The sequence below is a fragment of the Podarcis filfolensis genome (assembly GCF_964270895.1).
Source record: "Podarcis filfolensis genome assembly, chromosome: 13".
NCBI classification, from domain to species: domain Eukaryota; kingdom Metazoa; phylum Chordata; class Lepidosauria; order Squamata; family Lacertidae; genus Podarcis; species Podarcis filfolensis.
The window spans coordinates 27,120,646-27,141,438 of NC_139615.1; the positions used below are offsets into that span (position 1 = coordinate 27,120,646).

The following is a 20,793-nucleotide window of genomic DNA, read 5'->3' on the forward strand; positions in this document are numbered from 1 at the left end:
TGCCGGTCAGCCTTCTTCCCTTGGAAGAAGGGTGGCTCCTTCCACCATTTCCCCAGTTGGCTCCTCCCACCATTCCTCTGCATCCAACCGATCCATGGCAGTACCCTATAAAAAACGCACCATGTTGTCTAACTGCTTTCACATTTGTTGACATCAGCTGTTTTCGTATAGGCAGAGGCAGTATGCTTACGGATACCAGTTACTAGAAACTACAGGAGGGGAGAGGACTGTTGTGTTCATGTCCTGCTTGTGGGCTTCCCATAGGCAAATCGTTGACTGAATGCTGGACTAGACGGGCCACTGGCCCTGATACAGCTGGGCTCTTCCTACATAGATGTGGCCGGTGGTCGTGTAATTATCAGGAGTTCAGCCTGCAGTCAAGTAAGACCCTGGCAGAGACACATGCCCGACTGGCATGTTCTCTTCCTCCTGGTCAGTTGTTCGGGAGCTTCATAAGATTTCTTCAGCCCGAACATCACAGCTACCAATGCCAACCGACACCCGCACACTTAGGGATCCGCAGAGTTTGCGCATCACGCGCGTGACAGACCTCCGCAACTCAGCATTTTGGCTAATCCAGTTTATTTACATATAAACACACATGGAGCACTGCAACATGGCTCCCTCTCTCTCTAGCATCCGGCAGCAAAGATAAAAAAGAACAAAGGACAATAGTCCCACTTCACGGAACACAGTAACACAAACATCCTGTCTCCGTCACTTCCCACTCTGTAGAGTCAAAACATACACCGTCATGAGATAGACAAAAATCTCATGACTGCAATCATAGATCAGGAATTCTAGCAGTAATAGGCTGCTGCTTGGAGGGCTCTTTTAATTCATCATTTCTTCAGAATGTAATACCAGTATGCTTTCTCATGTTTTCTCAAAACAAACACTGTGCAGTACACCACGATTGATACCATAAGAAGAGGCCTAGGGATATATCCAGGCAGAGAAGCTGAATTTCCTACTTTCCTCCCCAACACTAGCCATGGCATCACAGTCCAAAGCAATAGTCTTGCAATGATTTGTAAGAACGAAATGGGCAAGATGACTGGCAGTAGACAATAATTGTTTTCTTGAGGTCAAATTATAAGCGTGCAAATAACATAATGTATCTCTTACCGCTGCTCCTACTACTATTATTAAATTTGTATACTGCCCTTCATCCGTGGATCTCAGGGTGGTTCACAAGATAAGAACACAAAATACATAATAAAAACAAGGACAAAACCAATCGATTAACCTTACCTCCCCCCAACCCCAAGCAGTGTTGGCCTTATCTACCAACCAGTGTTGTACTTCATGTAACTTGGAAGGGAGGGTTGCGTTTAAGAGGAGCAGCCTTTTTGCGGCTCATTTTTATTGCAAATGGTTGCCTCTCTTCTTACCGACTGCCATTTGTGTTTGACAGGCGAGTTGGTGGCTTTGAAGAAAGTGCGGCTGGACAATGAAAAAGAGGGCTTCCCCATCACAGCCATCCGTGAAATCAAAATTCTCCGGCAGTTGATTCACCGCAGTGTTGTCAACATGAAGGAAATCGTCACAGACAAACAAGATGCACTGGATTTCAAGAAGGACAAAGGTATCGAAGGACATTGTGCTGAGAAGTAAGATGTGAGACTGATGCAGGTTGTGGGGCCCCCTTAGTAGCTGTGAACATACTTAGCGTATAAAAATGCTCCACCCAGGTAAAGGATTCTGCGTAACCTTGCTTCAGTTTTCGCCAGGAGTGCTAGCATGGCAAAGGCTTGTCTTGTCACAAACATTCACGCCTGAAGTTTGCTCTCCCATTTTGAGGGTCTTTCGTGAGATATTTAGAAGGGTTTCAGGCTTTCCCAGACTATCCCGTTTACTTGGGTGTCATAATGGTGGTGAGTAGGGAAGGAAATGTTTCTCTTCTTAGAGATCAGTTCAGTGCAGTGACCTATATGATTCCAAGGTGAGTGATGGGCTGGCACATGCCAATTTTAACCCCCCCCCCAAAAAAAAATAATCATGGCAATCTTCATAAATATTAAGGAAGGCAGAAGAAAGAGGGTTTCAGCTGTAAATACAGAGTCAGAGCAAAAGCTGCTCTTGCCTTTTCCTGCTCACACCATAATCCATCTTGGAAATTTTACAGACAAGTGTTTGGGCTAAAGCACCAAATTGTGTGCTTTGACACCAGGAGTATTAACAGGCATTTTCTCCTTCTTCTCACCTTCTCCCAGGTGCCTTTTATCTTGTATTTGAATATATGGACCACGACCTCATGGGATTGCTAGAATCAGGACTGGTGCATTTCTCAGAGGACCACATCAAGTCTTTCATGAAGCAGTTGATGGAGGGGCTCGACTACTGTCACAAAAAAAACTTTCTACATCGAGACATAAAGTGCTCCAACATCTTATTAAACAACAGGTAACTGCCAGACCAATTCGACAAAGGAGATGTGGCTCCCAATTCCTGTGCTTTTTAAGGACAATGTGGAAAGGTTTTTGGAAGCTGCAGCTCTTATAAAACGCAACAGCCAGATTGCTTTCTGGATGGAATATACGTGGTGGATGATACTACAGCAGCCCTCCACCAAATGCACTTTCAAAGAACAGTTGAAAGTGCTAGTTGTTACCTATAAAGTCCTAAACATTTTGCAGATGGGATATCTGAAAGACTCCTCTGATACGAATCTGCTTCAGGGGGATTAAGCTCTACTTCAAAGATAGGCTTCACTAAAAATAAGCTTTGGAGGCCCTGTTGTATATCCCACCACCAAGTGAAACAGAGCCTTTTCTGTGGTCGCACCCCAACTTTGAAATGCCCTCCCTGAGGAGGCCTTTAAAACTTATTTTAGTTCTGTGTAGCGTTTTGACTAATTTAAATTTGATTAATTCCACTCTGTTTAATTCCCCCCCCCCAATAATTTGTTGCTCTTTTTTTATTCTGCTGTTTTAAATTGGGCATTGCATTTGTGGTGCCTCATACATTACTTTATAAAAATGAATAAATAGAATTATAAGTCATTAGGAACTAGGCTGTAGCACATATCTCTTAAGGCTAGAACTGTTCCACAGAAAGAAGAAATGGGAATCTACCAGATAGTTCAAATTAGCCGTATTCTTAAGTTCTGCCTTTTAAATTTTAAATATGGGAAGAAGCCATTGTTAAACTTTTTTTTAAAAAGAGCATTGCAGACGTCTCTTCTAAATGTATGAGCCTTTTAAGTGCAAATGACTGAAGTTTTGTTAATTTTAGTAATTCCTGTTAATTTTCTGTTTCCTATTCATGCTTTTGTATAAGCCATTGTTAATAAAAGTCTACTTCCACCTTCTTGTTGCAGTGGGCAGATCAAGCTGGCTGACTTTGGGCTTGCCCGGCTCTACAGTTCAGAAGAAAGGTAAGATTTCTGCTGAGAAAAGGATAGGGGTGGATTTAGCTACACCAGGATGGAATCTACACACACATATAAAAAAACACTGTGAAAATGCTTTTAAAAAAAATGTTTTGAAAAATATATTGAATTTGCCATAGCTCACCACTGCCATCTAGTGTCACATTTGTACATTTCACTTTATAACACACTTAAAATGTTTCAATTGCAGCTGTATAGCTGAGTGCCAGGACGGTCTCCTTCGTAAATGTTAATCTTGCATGTCTCCCATCTGTCTCAGTGAAACTTATTCAAGAGATAGTCCTGCTTGGGTGAACATCTGAGTAATGTCTTGGATTCAAATCCCACATTGGTCTTGAACTCATTGGAAGCCCTCAAGCAAATGATTCTGAGCCTTTGGTCCTTGTTGATGAAGTGAAGACTGGTGCTTTTATTTTAAACCAGAGAGTTGGCTCAAACCTATCCTTCTCTGACCTTGGAAGCTTTGCGTTGTGATCAACTAACATTTACTCAGAGTAGACCCATTGAAATTGGTGACTGGGAATAGGTTAAAGGTGAAGGACCCCTGACAGTTAAGTCCAGTCGCAAATGACTCTGGGGTTTGCGGTGCTCATCTCACTTTACTGGCCAAGGGAGGCAATGTTTGTCTGCAGACAGTTTTTTCCGGGTCATGTGGCCAGCATGACTAAGCCGCTTCTGGTAAAACCAGAGCAGCGCACGGAAATGCTGTTTACCTTCCCACCAGAGCGGCACCTATTTATCTACTTGCACTTTGACATGCTTTCGAACTGCTAGGTTGGCAGGAGCTGGGACAAAGCAATGGGAGCTCACCCCATCATGGGGATTCGAACCACCGACCTTTCAATCGGCAAGCCCTAGGCTCAGTGGTTTAGACCACAGCACCACCCACGTCCCATTTCAGTGGGTTTGCTGAGCAAAAGCTAGTTGAATGCAACCCCTTCTTCCCTGATCCCTCAATGTGTGGAGGCTAGTGGTGGTGAAGGAAGAGTGTTTCCACAAGTGATCAGAGGCGCTTCTATTTCTGCTTCAGATGCTCCTGAGCTCAGTCTCTGGCAGGTTAAAGATGCCTTTGTGAGCCACACCCTAATTCATTTTGGTTCAAATTCTGTGCTGCCAAATGGCGCTTGAGGGTGAATGAAGTAAGGATCGCAAATAGCTTGGCACAATTGAAAGTCAGCAATAAAAACAATAATTTGAATCCTTGATATAGGTCTTATATAAGCTTGACTTTCAGTATATTAAGCTCTCTCCATACACCACAAGTATTCTGGGGATAATTCATCCTACCAATAGCTTGGGGAGGGTGGGAAGGTAGTTTGATCCACAGGGTGAATATCTGTATTATTTCAAAATAGCTTGAGGCAAATTGTTTTTAGTTCTGGATCAGGAAATTGGGGTGGGGTGGGAATAATTTGGAAGTAATAACAGATGAAATGAATATGTTTCTAATGCTGGTTGCTTTTACAGCATTTTGAAATTCTTCCTTTCACTGTCTGAGTAATGTCGTTCCAGCATTATGCACATTGAAATGCTCCCTTTTAAAATTGCCACAATCAGAATGTTTCTCCTAGAGGAGCCAAGTCTCCAGGCTGCCCGTTTGGGAATAGTCATTACCTGCCACCACCACAAGGAAGCAAAGCCTGGAAGCTATCCTACTCTGGGACTAAAAATAGTATTATCCAATAACATGCACCTTTTTAAAGATTCTGTAAGTCCGTTTCCAGTCCAACAAATGGCCTAGAATCAAACAGATGGGCATCTGATTAACCCCTTAGATGGGAGGCCACTGGCCTCCTGTTGCGGCGTTCTTTGTGTTGCATATTTCATTGTGTAACCGTCACTCAAGCTTTTATGCATCAGGTTGCATGCCCTATTAACCTATAAAGCATTTTTTCAAGTAGCATTAGCGATCTGATGACATTTTACAAGCGTGACTTGTAAAAGCACCTGCGACACACATCTGGATGAAACGTTAAAAGCCCCTTTTCCCGTTGTCTGGATTGAGCAGGTGTGGCTGTGAGAGAAACCTTCCTTGACCTATATAAAGCCCTTTAACACACACACACACACACACACACACACACAATATGGGTTGTGACTATGGAAAATGATTCCTACACAGTTCATTTTGTTTCAGCCATTTGAATCCAAGCCAACTGGGATTGAAGCTTCAGCCTTGGTCCCAAACACAGTTTGGCTGCACCATTCTTGCTTCTGTATGTATGTTCCGATTCCTTACAGAAGTCTCTCAACCTGAAACATCTCTTTTTTCCCCTCACTTAGCCGTCCATACACCAATAAAGTCATTACGTTATGGTATCGACCACCTGAGTTGCTGCTAGGTGAGGAACGTTACACTCCAGCCATTGATGTCTGGAGCTGCGGGTAAGTCATCTTTCTAGTTTCTGATATGAGTTTACAGTTCTTGCTGAATGCATCCCTGTGTTGTGCTTTTTCAGTGGCTTGTACGAGTGTCTGTGTGTGTGTGAACTAAAAACACTTTCTAAACATTTAGGCATACTGTGAAAACTCTGACAGTGCCCGCACTTGATGTAGTTTAGAAAATCAAGCTATAGGCCAGGTTCTGTCATTTGCATCATAATGGTGCACCATGACAGTGTGTGTGTGTGTGTGAGAGAGAGAGAGAGAGAGCCCATGGATTGTTATTTTTATTATGTGATGCATCCCATTGTTTCTTTTTAAAATTTCGTAGCCTGGCCCCTTTATTGCAGAAAGAGTCTGCTCAGTGTTCCATGCGCCTTGGAGCGCTGAGGAATAGAAGATTCTGTGTTCTATGAGTTCCAGCTTCCATCCCGATCCAAAGTAGAAAATTTTGGATACCCAATTGGCACAGAGGCTATCACAACACTGATCAGCCTTTCTGGATTTGTTTTATAGCAGTCTTTTTGCATGGTAAAGGTGAATGTGTCACACATCTTCCCAATGCAAGTGGGAAATGTTGATCATAGAGGTTAATGGAATTAGACTTTTTTTTAACGTTCAAATTTGACTGGGCACCTCCCTCTCTGTTCTGGGTTTCTACCAAACCTAAGCAACCAAGGAGAGTCACCCAACATCCCATTCAAATGCTTCCTTCAGTTTCTGCTGTTCATTTCAACCTTTCTTTGTTCCTTTCCCCCTCCCAGCTGTATCCTTGGGGAACTATTTACAAAGAAGCCTATTTTTCAAGCCAATCTTGAGTTGTCCCAGCTTGAATTAATCAGGTAAGTCATTCTGTGTGTCATCAACAGGAGCGTGTGCAAAGAGAGCTGTGTGTGCTGTCTTGGCGATGCCAGCAGTCATTTTGTTCCGAAATGCTAGCAGTCACCTTATGTGCAGGTAACAGGGCCCCCCACAGGTAGTTTTTTTGTACAGACAGAAAGCGGTTGTTGGCAGCTAAGTGCCAGAACCATGTAGACACAAACAGAAGCAATCTTTGCAATCAGGATCTCAGTGAGAGAGAGAAATTATCCCTTGACTTCATTTGAATTCCTCATCTAATTGGCACCAGATTAAAGGGAGGCAAGAATACCAGCGGCCTCCATCATAGAAATTTAGGGCAGCTCAGAGCATATAATGCCCTTAGCCTAATGTTTCACCTTTTTTAAAAAAAACTCTGGTCTGTACCTATACTTGCTTTTACCTTCCAAGTCTTAAGATAGAATTATTTCTAAACTCTACCATGAGGGACGCGGGTGGCGCTGTGGTCTAAACCACTAAGCCTAGGGCTTGCTGATCAGAAGGTTGGCGGTTCGAATCCTCACGACGGGGTGAGCTCCCGTTGTTCGGTCCCTGCTCCTGCCAACCTAGCAGTTCAAAAGCACCTCAAAGTGCAGGTAGATAAATAGGTACTGCTCTGGCAGGAGGGTAAATGGCGTTTCTGTGTGCTGCTCTGGTTCTCCAGAAGCGGCTTAGTCATGCTGGCCACATGTACGCTGTACGCTGAGCTGTACGCTGGCTCCCTCAGCCAATAAAGCGAGATGAGCGCCACAACCCTAGAGTCGGTCACGACTGGACCTAATGGTCAGGGGTCCCTTTACCTTTTTACTATGAGGAAGAGCCTTCCTAAAAGGACAGCAGTAATCATGGGGGTCCTTTAAAAGTTAGGGAAATGGGCACTTCTGTGCAATTAACCTGACCTTGCATGTAAACAAGCCCTGGGAAGCTTTATAGAAATCTGTTTCCTTTGGATCTGCTGTGTGTTGTGTCTGTTTTGTGGCCTATTCTCCTGCAGGGGCAGGGGATCCTCGGATAGGATCCTGTGCCGGCGGGGAACTCTCTGTTCGAGGATCCCCTCCATTCCCTGCAGAAAATGGACCTTCACAGGAGGTCTGGTGTCACATTTTTATTCCTGTCCATCCTTGACGGGAGGCCCTGTCTCATCTACCTGCAGTGTAGGGTGAGGAGTAGCGAGGGAAGTGGGAGGCTGCATGCAGGCATGTGCAGAAATAGCTTTGAAGCCATTTGGCTTCACTAGATGAGAGGGAAAATCAGAAGAGGCTTCAGCCATCCACGTCTTCCAGGCTGGAGAACTAAATGGCCTCTGTTTGAGCGGTTTCATTCTGATGGATGTTTCACTTCACATTTTATGGTCCTTTTAACTTGTGTAAACCACAAAGAAATACTGGGCAACGTGGCAATATAGAAAGGCAATACATAGTTGTATTCACGCTCTCCCTTTTCCAAATCTCCTGCAGCCGCCTTTGCGGGAGCCCCTGTCCGGCTGTGTGGCCAGACGTCATCAAGCTACCTTATTTCAACACCATGAAACCTAAGAAGCAATACCGAAGGCGACTACGGGAGGAGTTTTCCTTGTACGTCCTGGGTAACGGTGTTGTGTGCCTGCGAATCCTTATGTCTGTGATATCTCCAGAAAGCACTGAATTTGTGTATAACCCCCCCCCAAGACCCAAACCCCAACATTGTGTGTGTGTGTGTGTGTGTGCGTGTGTGTGCGTGTGTGTGCTAGCAATAAGGGTGGGGATTGAGAGACATGGAGAGGCACCAGAAAAATGATTTGCTGCTGGAGAACAATCCACGATAGAAATGGAACGAGATGGTTGTGATATTTGCTGCAAGAGATCAGCCCAAAATGAGCTGGTGCTGAAATATAGAATATAGCCAGTGCGGTACCCCAATGAGAGAGTCCGTTCTGAATGTGAGACATCCAAGTTCATATCCTTGCTGAGCTGTGAAGCTCGCTATAGTAACCTTGGCCAAAACAGAGTTTCGCACCCTAAGCTACATTGCAGGAAGCTGCCAGGCTAGTGCTCCCGTCTAAGCTTTGGGAAGAGTAGGTGAGGTGCAAATATCCTAATCAGTACAGTGGTACCTTGGGTTATGAACTTAATTTGTTCCAGAGGTCCGTTCTTACCCCGAAACCGTTCTTAACCTGAGGCGCGCTTTCGCTAATGGAACCTCCTGCTGCCACTGTGCTGCCGCCACGAGATTTCTGTTCCCATCCTGGGGCAAAGTTCTCAACCCGAGGTACTACTACCGGGTTAGCGGAGTTTGTAACCCAAAGTGTTTGTAACCCGAAGCATTTGTAACCCAAGGTACCAGTGTAGTTTCAAAGTGACTTACTATCTAGAAACTGTGTGCAGGTCATTGTCTCCCAACTCAGAATGGATTCATCATCAAATTTCAGTTTAGCTAGAAGAATACAGTGGTACCTCGGGTCTTGAACTTAAATCTGTTCAGGGAGTCCATTCGACTCCCAAAACTGTTTGAAAACCAGTTTGGCTTCCAATTGGCTGCAGGAGCTTCTTCACTCAAGCAGAAACCACGTTGGACGTTCAGCTCCCAAAAAAGTTCGCAAACCAAAACACTTAGTTCTGGGTTTGTGGCATTCGGGACCCGATTTGTTTGGGAGCCAAGCCATTCGAGTACCATGGTACCACTGTGTCGCGCAAGCCACTAGCTCAGTCCTAGGAGTAATAATATTGGCCTGCTTTTAAAGGGCAGGGGTATGGATTCAACTAAGTCCTACTCCGAGGAAAGTGGTTGAAATGAATAAACCTAAATTAATCATGTCTCCTAACGTCAGTGGATTTATTCTGAGTAGGACTAGTGATGAATATCACCCAGGGCATTGGGGACAGGGAATTAAGAGATAATATGTGTGCAGAACAGCAGTGCTTGTTATTGTCATAATGGGGACCGTTTGTGGGTTGTTGTTGTTTTCTTCATTTTCTCTCTCTTCTCCCAGCATCCCTTCTGCTGCTCTTGACCTATTGGACCATATGCTCACGCTGGACCCCAGTAAACGATGCACAGCAGAGCAAGCCTTGCAAAGTGACTTCCTGAAGGATGTTGATGTCAGCAAGATGGACCCTCCAGAGTAAGCACCTCACTGTTCCTTGGGAAAGTGAGCCTGCAGGGTGGGGACTGAAATATGTCCTAGCCTTTTAAAGGTGCATTGAGAGTGGAGTGCTTGGATTCGTAGCAAGGCGGGGCTAGCTAACCCACAGATCCACACAGAGCGATCTGCACAGTTCAGACCACAGAACGCTATTGGCAGGGAGGGAGCGTTCACCAACAGGTGCCCATTTAACCATCGCAGCACAAGCTGCATATTGTGGTGACACGTTGCAGTGGAAAGGTAACCTCAGCCCTGGTTTGTGAGCCCATTTAACCTCGGGGGAATTAAATGGCTTCTGTTATAAGCACAGATGCTACCACCTTGTAAGGCAAGAGGATCTAGGAAAGGATTTTTTTGCTCCCTGTCTTTGCCTGCCTCATTCATATTCAGAGGCAACAGGAAGACTTCAGCCTCCACACACACTCCACACACACACACACTCCACACACTCTGCAGCACATCTCAAAGTACATCTCTAAGTCTTCATGAAAAGGTTATCTGTAAGAGTCCCCTAAATTTGGCTTAGCTTACCTGTGTTACTGACCTGACCCAATCCTTTGCATCCCCTGAGCCCTTTGCCACACACAGAGGACTCCAGGAAGGGTTGTGTCATTCTAAGATTTTGGGCAAAAGTTGTGCAAATCTAGCTCCTTTTGTAAGGCCTGTCGGGTAGTAAGAGACTGACCTGCCCTTTCTCTTAAGTTCTCCATTCGTGCCAAATAACTCAGGATGGGCAGGGTTGGTCTAATACTTGAGATAGTAAAAGCACACCCACCCACACCCAGGTCTCCATAATGTGCTAAAAGCTTGGGAAAGAAGAGGGAATCTTTGTGCTGAGCATTTGGGACCGGTGTGGCATCAGACAGGCAGGGGTGGTCACCCAGTGTCAGAATTTGTCTTCCAGGCTTCTGCCACAACTTCATTGCTCCCTTCTCAACAAAGGTCCATTTGCTGTCTTTCTGCAGCCTTCCTCACTGGCAAGACTGCCACGAATTGTGGAGCAAGAAGCGGCGGCGGCAACGGCAGAGTGGGATCGTGGTAGAGGAGCCCCCCTCAGCCAAGGTTTCCCGAAAGGAGACAGCCTCCGTAATAAGCACAGATGCTATCAAGAATCACAGCAGTCCTGTACAACCACAGCCTGCGCCGATCAAAACACAACCTTGCGCTGTAGACTCATTCGGTCAGTGTATAGCCTGGGGTAACAGCTATAGCTTTAGTTGGCTAGACTGGGCTGTCTTCTTACTACCCTTGGTTCCTTTTTGCCATCCAGCTGGCTGCTGGTTGCTTTTGCTCCTTTAGACAGAGGCAACTGGGTTGAGCTCTAATGAAAAAGGTGATATTCTGAAGCCAGATCTCCAGCCCCTTCCCCCGCCCCCAAAGAAGTGACAAGGGGAATACAGCTGTTATGTCTTGCACTTGGGAAAACCATACGTTTGGTGCAGGACCCACGTAGCAGGAAGCTGGGGCATCAAGCAAAGATGCAGACAGATGCATTGGCAGAAGGACCGTCAGCTAATTAATCAGGACTTCCAACTTGGAGAGTGTTTCCAGAAGGCTATCGTGGTTGATGATATTGAAGTGTCCCGAGAGGTCCAGGGGAATCAGTAGGATCACTCTCCACGTGTCTCTCTCCTGACTTAAGCCATTCACCAGAGTGACCCTATCAGATTCTCGGACAGAATGAGTCAATTGGTCTGAGAGATCTGAGATGACAAACCCACAGGTGATAGCTGGAGATAGCATGGACTAGTAGGAAAGTGAAACCGGGGCAACCCAGTCAGGTGGCAGGGTATTATTATTAGCTGGGTTGAATAGAAAAGATTCCAGAGTAGCACTAGGTCTGTGTCTATACAGGAGCAAGACTGAAACCTCCTGTGGCTTCCTGTCCACCCCTGCTAACCCACCCTGCATAGTCAAACCCACCAGCAGGGCACAGAGCACTTCCTGCTCTGTCAAATGAGGGGGTACTCATCCTGAGAATGGCTCCCCACCCTGTCTCCATCCTTGGACTCTCCATGCCCTTAATGGCTCTGATTTTGGTTGTTGTCGTTAGTCTCTTGTAGGAGGTAGGTGTGGTTGCTTATGGACTACCTTCTGCTATTCCATTCCTAACACTCTGTTTTGTGTTTTGTTTTGTTTTTGTCCTGTGGCGGCTTTCCTTGGCGTTTGCAGCAGGCCTTGGTGACATCACGCAGCAGCTGAATCAGAGCGAGCTGGCTGTCTTGCTGAACTTGTTGCAGAGCCAGACGGACCTTAGCGTCCCGCAGATGGCTCAGCTGCTCAACATCCACTCAAACCCAGAGATGCAGCAACAGCTGGAAGCCCTCAACCAGTCCATCAATGCACTCAATGAAGCCACCACGCAGCCGCAGGACTCTCAGAAAGCGTCCGAAGAGGAAGCAGCTGTTGAGGAGCCGCCCCCGCCAGCCCAGCCGTCAGAAGAGCAAGCCACCCCGGAAGTGGCAAACACTCAGGGAGACATGCAGAGCATGCTGGCGGTTTTGCTGAGCCAGCTCATCAAGACCCAGGAGCCGGCAGGAAACGCGGAGGAGAACAATGGGGAGAAGAGCAGTGAGCTGCGGGGGCCACGGAAGACCCCCACTTTGCCTCAGGAGGAAACTACAGGTAAATAATCGCAGCATCCCCCCCTCTTGCTCCTGGGACATAAGGAGGGAAAGGATGTGGGGGCTTTCCAAGCGGTAAATAAAAAGCACTTTGAATATTCTTTAACCAAGCCTGGTAGTCTTCTCTTGAGTGTGTGTGGAATCTGGCAGCAAAATCCCCACCAGAAGTTCTCGGTCAGGCTGCTCCCTCCTGCGTTAAGGCCAAACAATAATACAGTCTACTTTAAGAGTAGGGAGCCATTTGCACATCAGAATTGCCACCTGAATTTAAGTAGTGGCAGCCACTGTAAGACCTGTCACACAGGGCTGGTTCCGACATTCAGACAGACAATCTCATGTGGATTCAACCACATTAGAAAGCAATTTGGGGGCTGACTTTGTAAATATTCTCCAGGCCTAAACTTCCATACACGTAAGAAGCTGACATGGCAATGAGAAGGCAGGGCTAGAGCACTTGTTCTGCCTGTGCTGTCTTTCCATGTGTAAAGAAAGCATTTTAAATAGTCCCCCCCGCCCGCCCCGCATTCTGAAATGATAGTCAATGGAGGCTTTCTGCCATGTGGGTTTCCCCCCACCCTGAATGTTTTGATCAAGTGTTTCTCATACCTCTTTGCTTGCTACACTGCGTGCATGTTTAACGTACCATAACTTTCATCTTTAAATGTCATAATGCACCCTGATAATAGGATGGAAACTCTTAAAAATTCTTTTTGAGTCTGTGGCTAAGCTAGAAGGAAAACAAGAGCTAAACTTCTTTGTTGGGGAAATGGGTTAAGAGGAAATCTTACCCCACCTGGGTGAAGGCACAAGTTTTCTTCCTTTCGTTTGCTTTTTAAAGGAGCACGTTTCTACTCCTTTTGTTTGCAGGGATACTCTCAAAAGCATGTTGGCAATATTTGCTGAATTCTCAGATGCCAAAGGAGGGGCTCAGCCTTATTTCCTGCAGGTGGGACTTTGGGGCTGTGCCTAGGACTTTGCAACTCCCCATGACTAGCCATAGTAAAATGAACACAGTACAGTGGACGCTCGGGTTGCCAACGTGATCTGTGCGGGATACACGTTTGCAACCCGCAGCATTCGCAACCTGCAGCGGCGCGTCTGCGCACGTGCGGGTTGCAATTCGGCGCTTCTGCGCATGCACAATCCCCAAAACCCAGAAGTAACCCCCTCCGGTACTGCCGGGTTTCGGCAGATCTGTAACCCGAAACAACGCAACCATCTGTAACCCGAGGTATGACTGTAATATGAAGCAAATAGAATAACCTTTTTTTCATTTTTCCATTTTCTATTCATGTCACACGATGTGGGTTTCCTTGGTTAGTTAAGTTTTGTTTTTGTTTCTGTTCCTTTAAAAACATCAAGAGTACACACACCTAGCCCTGCTTAGAATTCTGTACCTCCTACCATTTGCCCGACTTAGTTGCAGCTCTCAAAGATCTCGAGAAGAGGCCTGTCAAGCCTTGCTATCTCAGAGCCTTCTGGTGGGCGGTCACCTGGGGTCTTTTGTACACAGAGCATGTGCTGTGGCCCCCTCCCCATGAGTCCGTGTCTGAAATGTTTTGATGTTTGTTCGCGTGTGACTTTTAAGACGGTGTTTAAAAGAAGTAACCATTCCACAGCCTGTCCTCACATTCTCCCACCAGAGAAGAGACCCCCGGAGCCTCCAGGACCTCCGCCGCTGCCGCCGCCGCCACCCAACCTGGCCGAGGAGAGCATCTCCAATGCAGCTCAGGACTTTAACCCGGCCGTGACGGCTGCCCTCCTCCACCTTTTATCCCAGCAAGAGGCAGGGCTGCCGAGCCACCCAGAGCACGAACCCCAAGCTGTGAGGCCTTCCTCGGATTATACCCGGTCGCAAAGCTCATCCAGGACTTACAGCACCGACGGGACCGAGGGAAGCAGCTTCGACGTCGACGAGCGGAACTCCAGCCAGACTTTAACAGCGGAGACGTCGCCTCAGACCTTGGGGAAAAGTAGGACATTTCTGGGCTCCGCAAGTCACCTCGGGGAGTCAAGCAGCTACCAGGGCGCAGGATCGGTTCAGTTCCCGGGGGACCAGGATCTCCGTTTCGCCCGGATCCCCTTAGGGATGCATTCTGCCGTTGGCCAGTCCTTCATCAAAGCCACCGAGGGGAGCAACAACACACTGGTGCACCCAGAGGCCAAAATTCACAACTACAGTGAGGTGGGAGTGGCAAACGCTAGTTCTAGTGACACAGGAACAAGTCACACGTGGGGGAACCCGGTCCAATCTGCTACTTACGGAAAAGCCTTTCGCGGGCAGAGTAGATTGCCTCCAAGAGGAGGTCGAGGAAGAGGGTTACCTTACTAAAAATGACTGGAGAGGGGGGAATTGGTACCTTTTTTTTTTCAGTGGTGTTTTACCGTCCTTTTCCCCCTTGACCTTTCCAGCAGCCGGTTTGTCAGGGCAAACCATTGCCCACCTCCAGCCCACCACAGAAATGGTTTATTGTTGATACTTTCCCCTCCTGCTCCCTTTCTGCTCACCAGACTGCTGCTGCTGCTCTCTCCCCCACTCCACTGTGGGGCTTTAGAATGAAGACCTTGGCCTTTTTTCCCCCTCTTCCTTTTTTTTTTTTACATCTTCCCATACCCAAAGACCTACTGATTTGGGTTTCCCCACTCAAAGATGGCAGGAGAAGGAAAGAATCCTTAAAGAAGTCATAATAATAAATTGGAAACATGAACCGAATGTGTTTGCTAGCCTTGAGCCATTTATTTGTGAGAGTGAGCCCCGCTGAGAGTCTGGAAAAACTGAATCGTTTCCTCTGCAGCAGAATGAGGTGGCAGAAAGAGCCGTACTGCTCCAGATTGCAGGCCTGAGAACCTACCTTTTTTGAATCCATGTGTGCAAACACACACTACAACTTGCTTCCCTGCACACAGAAAGCCTAGCACACCTGGGAGTGATATTGTAGCCCAGTCCCTCTCTCCATTGTGCTAGCCTTGTTGTTTTCCAGGAGGCAAAATGATTGGTTTAATATATATATATTATATATATATAAAGGGGGAGAAGAGGAGCATTCAGAAAAGGACAGTTCTCCCACCCTCCCCCCAGTGGTAAAACTCATTCTGCCGCATCGTTCCGCTGTATGTGTAAGATCCAGCCTCAGTATTGCAAAGGCAATGCGTTGTTTTGTTTTCCTTTGCCTCCTTGGATTTCAAGATTTGTCAGATGGTGCCTACATGCCTTTTATACTGAATTGGGAGGATTCGGTTTATGTTCTGTAAGATCCGGGATATTTCTCTCCCCACCCCCTTCTTAGCCACATCTTCTTCCCATGATGAAAAGACAGGATGCTACCATTCTTCTCCTGGCTAGCTGTCCCTTGTTTTACTGTGAAAGGCCTCGTGCTGTCTCATACTCACCTTCCAGACCTTTAGCTGAACTGAATTTCTGTAGTGTCCACGAGTCCGTTGACTTTTGGATGTTTTCTTCTTCCTTTTTTTAAAATTTTCTCTCTTAAGAATGGTGAGTGTCTTTTTGTTGAAGTTCTTAAGGCCAAAGTAAATGGCTGAAAATAAAATAAAAACCAAAAGCTTTGTAATCCTTAAGTTCTTCGGGGTGGAGTGAGCTTAAGATCAAAGCTGAGAGCGGTCGGGGCAGACGGGAGCCGAACAAGCAAGATCGGCGTTTTCAATCTTCCGAGTGGTTAACAAGTGTTTACTGTCTCTTGTGCGATTTCGTTGTTGTCAATGTTAAAAAGCAGCCTATCCGCAGCTTTCCTCACTGACACTGCAGTGAGGATCAGTTTATATTTATATACTTTTAACGGCTTTAGCAGTTCCACCTGCTCTGGTTAATTTGTTTCCCCCTCAAATATTTTCTAAGACGTAGATTTTTACTGTGAAGGACAGCAAGCCTGTTTTTGTTTTTTTTGCGGGGGTTTTTTTTTCTTCCAAAAAAGTGGAAACTTGGAAGGGTGACTAATTTCTCGGGGGGGGGGGGGAATCATTCTCCTTTTAAACTTGACAGTGTTCAAAGAGGAGAAGCATGTCAGAAATTGCAGGGGGCAGAGGGAGTTTTAGCTCCAGCTTCTGGTCTTTACTTTACAAAAGAAGAACGGAATCTTCTTGCTTTCGTATAATACAAAAGAAAAGCTGCCTCTGTGTAGCACACTGCTGCTGAGGGCAGGGAAAAATGCCTTAAAACACATGGACAGGAGAGCCTGATGTGGAACAAGGGAGTTGAAACGGCCTTTAGAAAGAGTTCTGTGGAGGTTGGGGTAGGCACTGTTCAGTATAATATGTGCCACCTTGTATTGACAAACATACAAAAAACCCACAACCTGCTTCTTTCAATTCTGCAAAGTGTAGTAAGTTTGCAAAATTCCAAGTGTAAATTTTGTATGTGTGTGTTTTTTTAATTCAGTTATGAGTTCATGCCTAACATGCAAAGAAAAAAGAGAGAGAGAGTACTGTACATGCAGAATATGGTAAATAAAAAGGAGAGACTTCTCCCAGGCATTTATTTAAACATTTCTCTTTTTTTCTTTTCCCTTCTTCAGTTTCCTGATGTTTTGGGCCTTGGCATTTTTAGGCTGTCATGGAGTTCTCAGACATGTCTCTCCTCTTCTCCGTTCTCTGCACCTTCCTTCCTCTCTCCAGGGGAAAACACACAATTGCTGCCATTCAGCCATGTGGCCATTAATTTTATTTTTTTTGCTCTTGTCATAAACCTGCTCACCTGAAGGAATTTGACCACCCCTTTCATGCAGGGTCTTGCAGATTCTGACTTAACACGCTTCCTTTACTGCCTCAGATCCTCCGAGGAAAAACTACTTAGGAAGGTATACTCTGGTATGAAGATTATCTCCCCCCTCCCTTCTAGTGTGGAGTCTCAGCAGCCATAATGAGTAACGTTCACCCAGCTGAGGAAAGTATGGAGCTTACAGAATCCAATCAGTTTTGAGTATTTAACCCAAAGTAAGGTATCACCTTAAGGGACGCGGGTGGCACTGTGGGTTAAACTACAGAGCCTAGGACTTGCTGATCAGAAGGTCGGCGGTTCGAATCCCTGTGACGGTGTGAGCTCCCGTTGCTCACTCCCTGCTCCTGCGAACCTAGCAGTTCAAAAGCACGTCAAAGTGCAAGTAGATAAATAGGTACCGCTCTGGTGGGAAGGTAAACAGCGTTTCCGTGCACTGCTCTGGTTCGCCAGAAGCGGCTTAGTCATGCTGGCCACATGACCAGGAAGCTGTATGCCGGCTCCCTCAGCCAATAAAGCAAGATGAGCACCGCAACCCCAGAGTTGGCCACGACTGGACCTAATGGTCAGGGGTCCCTTTACCTTAAGGTATCACCTTGAGTTTCAAGGGAACAAAGGGGGTGCAAAGGAGGTTGCTGATAATAAACCTCCCCCTCATTTTGGCCCCAGCAGCTGCATTACTAGTTTTCATACATTATGGGGTTACTATTTTTTTAAAGGCCCATGGTGACATTTCTTGAGTTGCTGCTCAGTTAGAATGTCACATGGAACAACTTTGCACCTGAATTGTTTACCCTTGGGCCACAGCTTATTTTACATGACATCTGCCCTATGCTAGATAGTGGCGTCCTAGTCGTCATTGTCACGCATCCTCTTTGGGTGTTGTGTGGAAAAGGTGCATCTTAAGGAGTCATCACACCCAAGTTTAGCGTTTTAGGAGGCAAGAATGATGGTGGTGAGCATTGAAAGGGGAGTAAATATGTCCTACACATGAGGATCAGGATCCTAAAAAGTCCCGCTTGGATAAACTCGGGGACCCTCCTTTGGAGAATCTTAAAAAAATATGTGGGGAGACGTCTGATCATCAGATGTGGAAGAGTGTACCTATGCTGTATTGAGCCAATTTTAGTTGCTTAACAAAATGGCAAATACTTTGAGTAGCGCAAATCCTTGCTTCAGAAAATCATGTTTATGCATGCACTATTTCTTACAGTCACATGGAACAACTTCAGCCCTAACCTGTTGCCCCAGGTTATGACTTGTGAAAGACCTAACGCATGTAACAAACAGCACAGGTAGAACTTGGTATGGCTTGGATGCGGCAGTTGAAAGCATTCTGTTGACACATGCACAAACAGGAAATAGCTAATATGTGTATGACCTGACAGAGCATGGGCGGACCTTGTCTATCAGCAGGTACAGCCTAATCAAACCTGTTTTTTTCAGCTTCCACTACTGGTTAATTAACACAACAGTTTTACTTGTGAAATGCCAGCAGCTGGGCAGTGGAAACCCTAATGGAACATTACTAGAGCTCGTTTTCAAAGAATTTGCACAAACGGGGGTGGGGGGAGTGAAAGATGACTCACACAGATCCTAGCTTTCAGGACCCCCCCCCCCTTTTAAAAATACATTTCTAGCCCTTATAGTTGGGGAGATACGTATGAAGTCATGCAGGGTCTGTCGGCAGAAAACTTCAATGTACTGTACAGAGATGGCAGCAGTTTTTAAATGGAATTCCAGCAAATTCCTTGGAAAGCTCATGGGGGTGCCACACTGAGTTCACTGGTGGCAACCAAGCTTCCCTGAAATACAGCTGGCCCTCTGCTTCTGATTTTTTTTTCTGTGCAACATACAGATTTAGAAGAATATTGGGTTACATTCTCAATTCATGGAAAGCAAGGACAAGACCCAAAAGATTAGCTCAGTGCCTCACATGAACTTGGCCAGGAAGTTGAGAGCTAAATTTGTGGCTCAGCTTGATTGTCCTTTATAGTTAAACAAATTACACTATTACACACACATGCCTGTATGAACTAAGTGTGTGCCCTAAAACATAACCCTCATTTCCCTGGAACATGCAGGAGAACATATGTGTAATTGTGAAAGAAGTCCCTGAAGACGCCAAGTTTGAAAGCCCTTGTCTTGTATCTACTTCCCCACAATAAGCTGCTGTTTTCTCCTTGAGTTGTACACAGCTGTGACCCATCACATATTCACATCTCTTCTGCATTGCTAGAAATATATTCAGCAGACTACCAAATTCCAGCTAGTAAGCTCAGAGTAGCCTGCAAATTGAAGCAGGGGAGAAGATGCAAGATGCACCGAGTTTCCATTCCAGTAGAAATAATCCATGTGTAACCAGGAAGTGTCTCATATCTGCTCTGCTAGGAATGTACAAGCCTGCTTTCTTTGTTGTCCAAGATCCTTGTGAACCCTTGGCCAAGGCCGTGTGTACACAGTGCATTTATTTTAAAAAAGTAAATCTATGTGCCCCCCACCAGAAAAACCTGCCTACATTCTAACTTTGGCATAAATTTATTATGCAGTATTTACTAATACAGTATATAACACTGGTCTTGCTAGCTATGAGGACCACAAGGAGATCTACAGGGCATTCGGCTCATTGCAGATCTCATTCAGCCACTTCGGTGGGTTCTGAGATTTTTGCCAAGCATTGTGCATGGCATACTTCAAAAACAATAATTCTGAACATTAACAAAAAGATGGCACGGGAAAACCACAGGGAAATAGATTTACAAGTTAGGCTCATAATACCTAAATTTTATCTCTTACATACATAGAGCTACTCCCTGCCACTCCCAAATTCCTGTGTTCATTGTTCACCCTATCTTAAATGTGTATATGTATAGTTAGCCAATGTTGCCAGACTCCAAGCATTAACAGAGCAATCTTCTGCATGTCTCTATTCAAAAAAGGCCTGCTGCTTTTGGAAGTGGTGGTCTGATACACCTGGGAGTGATCAGGAACTCCTGAGTGTATCTGATTGCTGCTGAAAGCCGCCTGTTAGGGTAAGGCACCAAACTCAAACAGTGCCAAATTCAAGTCATGACTGCAAAGGAACATTCCCTTGCAGCCTTGGCTTTATGTGTCCTGTGCCTGATGTCAGATGGGCATGGCTTGGCCCAAATGGCAAAGCAAGCCAAATTAGGAGGGCTGATCTACCACTTAAAATTTAAATGAATTTAAATTTTAAAGGCAGGATATAACAGCATCAGACCAATTGCATATATATGATCTTCCCATATGCATTCACAAGGGCTAGAACCATGCTTCTTTTTCTTAAATGAAAGTCTAGAATCTCAGGAAGCTGAATTCTGTGCCCATGACCATATGTCTTTGGCTGCTCCCATGAAAAGAAAGCCCTGCCCATAGTTTCTCTCAGCCATCTTCCCAAGCTACTGTTCTTTGGGTGCAGCCTTGCGCTGGGGCTGCTACTCTTGATTTTGCATTATTTCTGTCTGCAGAATTATTTTTCCTTGATTTTAATGCAAAAAGCAGTGTGCATATATTCTCGACTGCTGGCCGCTTTTAAGAAACCAAATATATCTATAAATCCGTGCAATTGACATAATGTCCTTTGCTCACTGAATTGTTGGTGCAGAATCTGTGCCTTCCTCCTGGAGTTGGGGGTGTTGGAGTAATGGAGTGTTCATCCTGAATG

General features: G+C 45.7%; 1 protein-coding gene across 4 annotated transcripts in view; it reads left to right on the top strand.

The window, feature by feature from the left end:
- Positions 1–16,877, top strand: part of CDK12 (cyclin dependent kinase 12) — a 31,512-nt gene extending 14,635 nt beyond the window's left edge. The window contains exons 5-14 of one of the 4 annotated variants that reach the window (XM_083582411.1): positions 1,418–1,588; positions 2,217–2,406; positions 3,323–3,379; positions 5,678–5,779; positions 6,541–6,618; positions 8,092–8,208; positions 9,603–9,734; positions 10,721–10,935; positions 11,928–12,380; positions 13,999–16,877. In XM_083582411.1, the coding sequence (XP_083438537.1) occupies positions 1,418–1,588; positions 2,217–2,406; positions 3,323–3,379; positions 5,678–5,779; positions 6,541–6,618; positions 8,092–8,208; positions 9,603–9,734; positions 10,721–10,935; positions 11,928–12,380; positions 13,999–14,711 (2,228 nt within the window). In that variant the 3' untranslated portion in view covers positions 14,712–16,877. The remainder of the gene's footprint in view (positions 1–1,417; positions 1,589–2,216; positions 2,407–3,322; positions 3,380–5,677; positions 5,780–6,540; positions 6,619–8,091; positions 8,209–9,602; positions 9,735–10,720; positions 10,936–11,927; positions 12,381–13,998) is intronic. The other 3 variants (XM_083582413.1, XM_083582412.1, XM_083582414.1) reach the window with 3 other exon arrangements.
- The last annotated feature ends 3,916 nt before the right edge of the window (positions 16,878–20,793 follow it).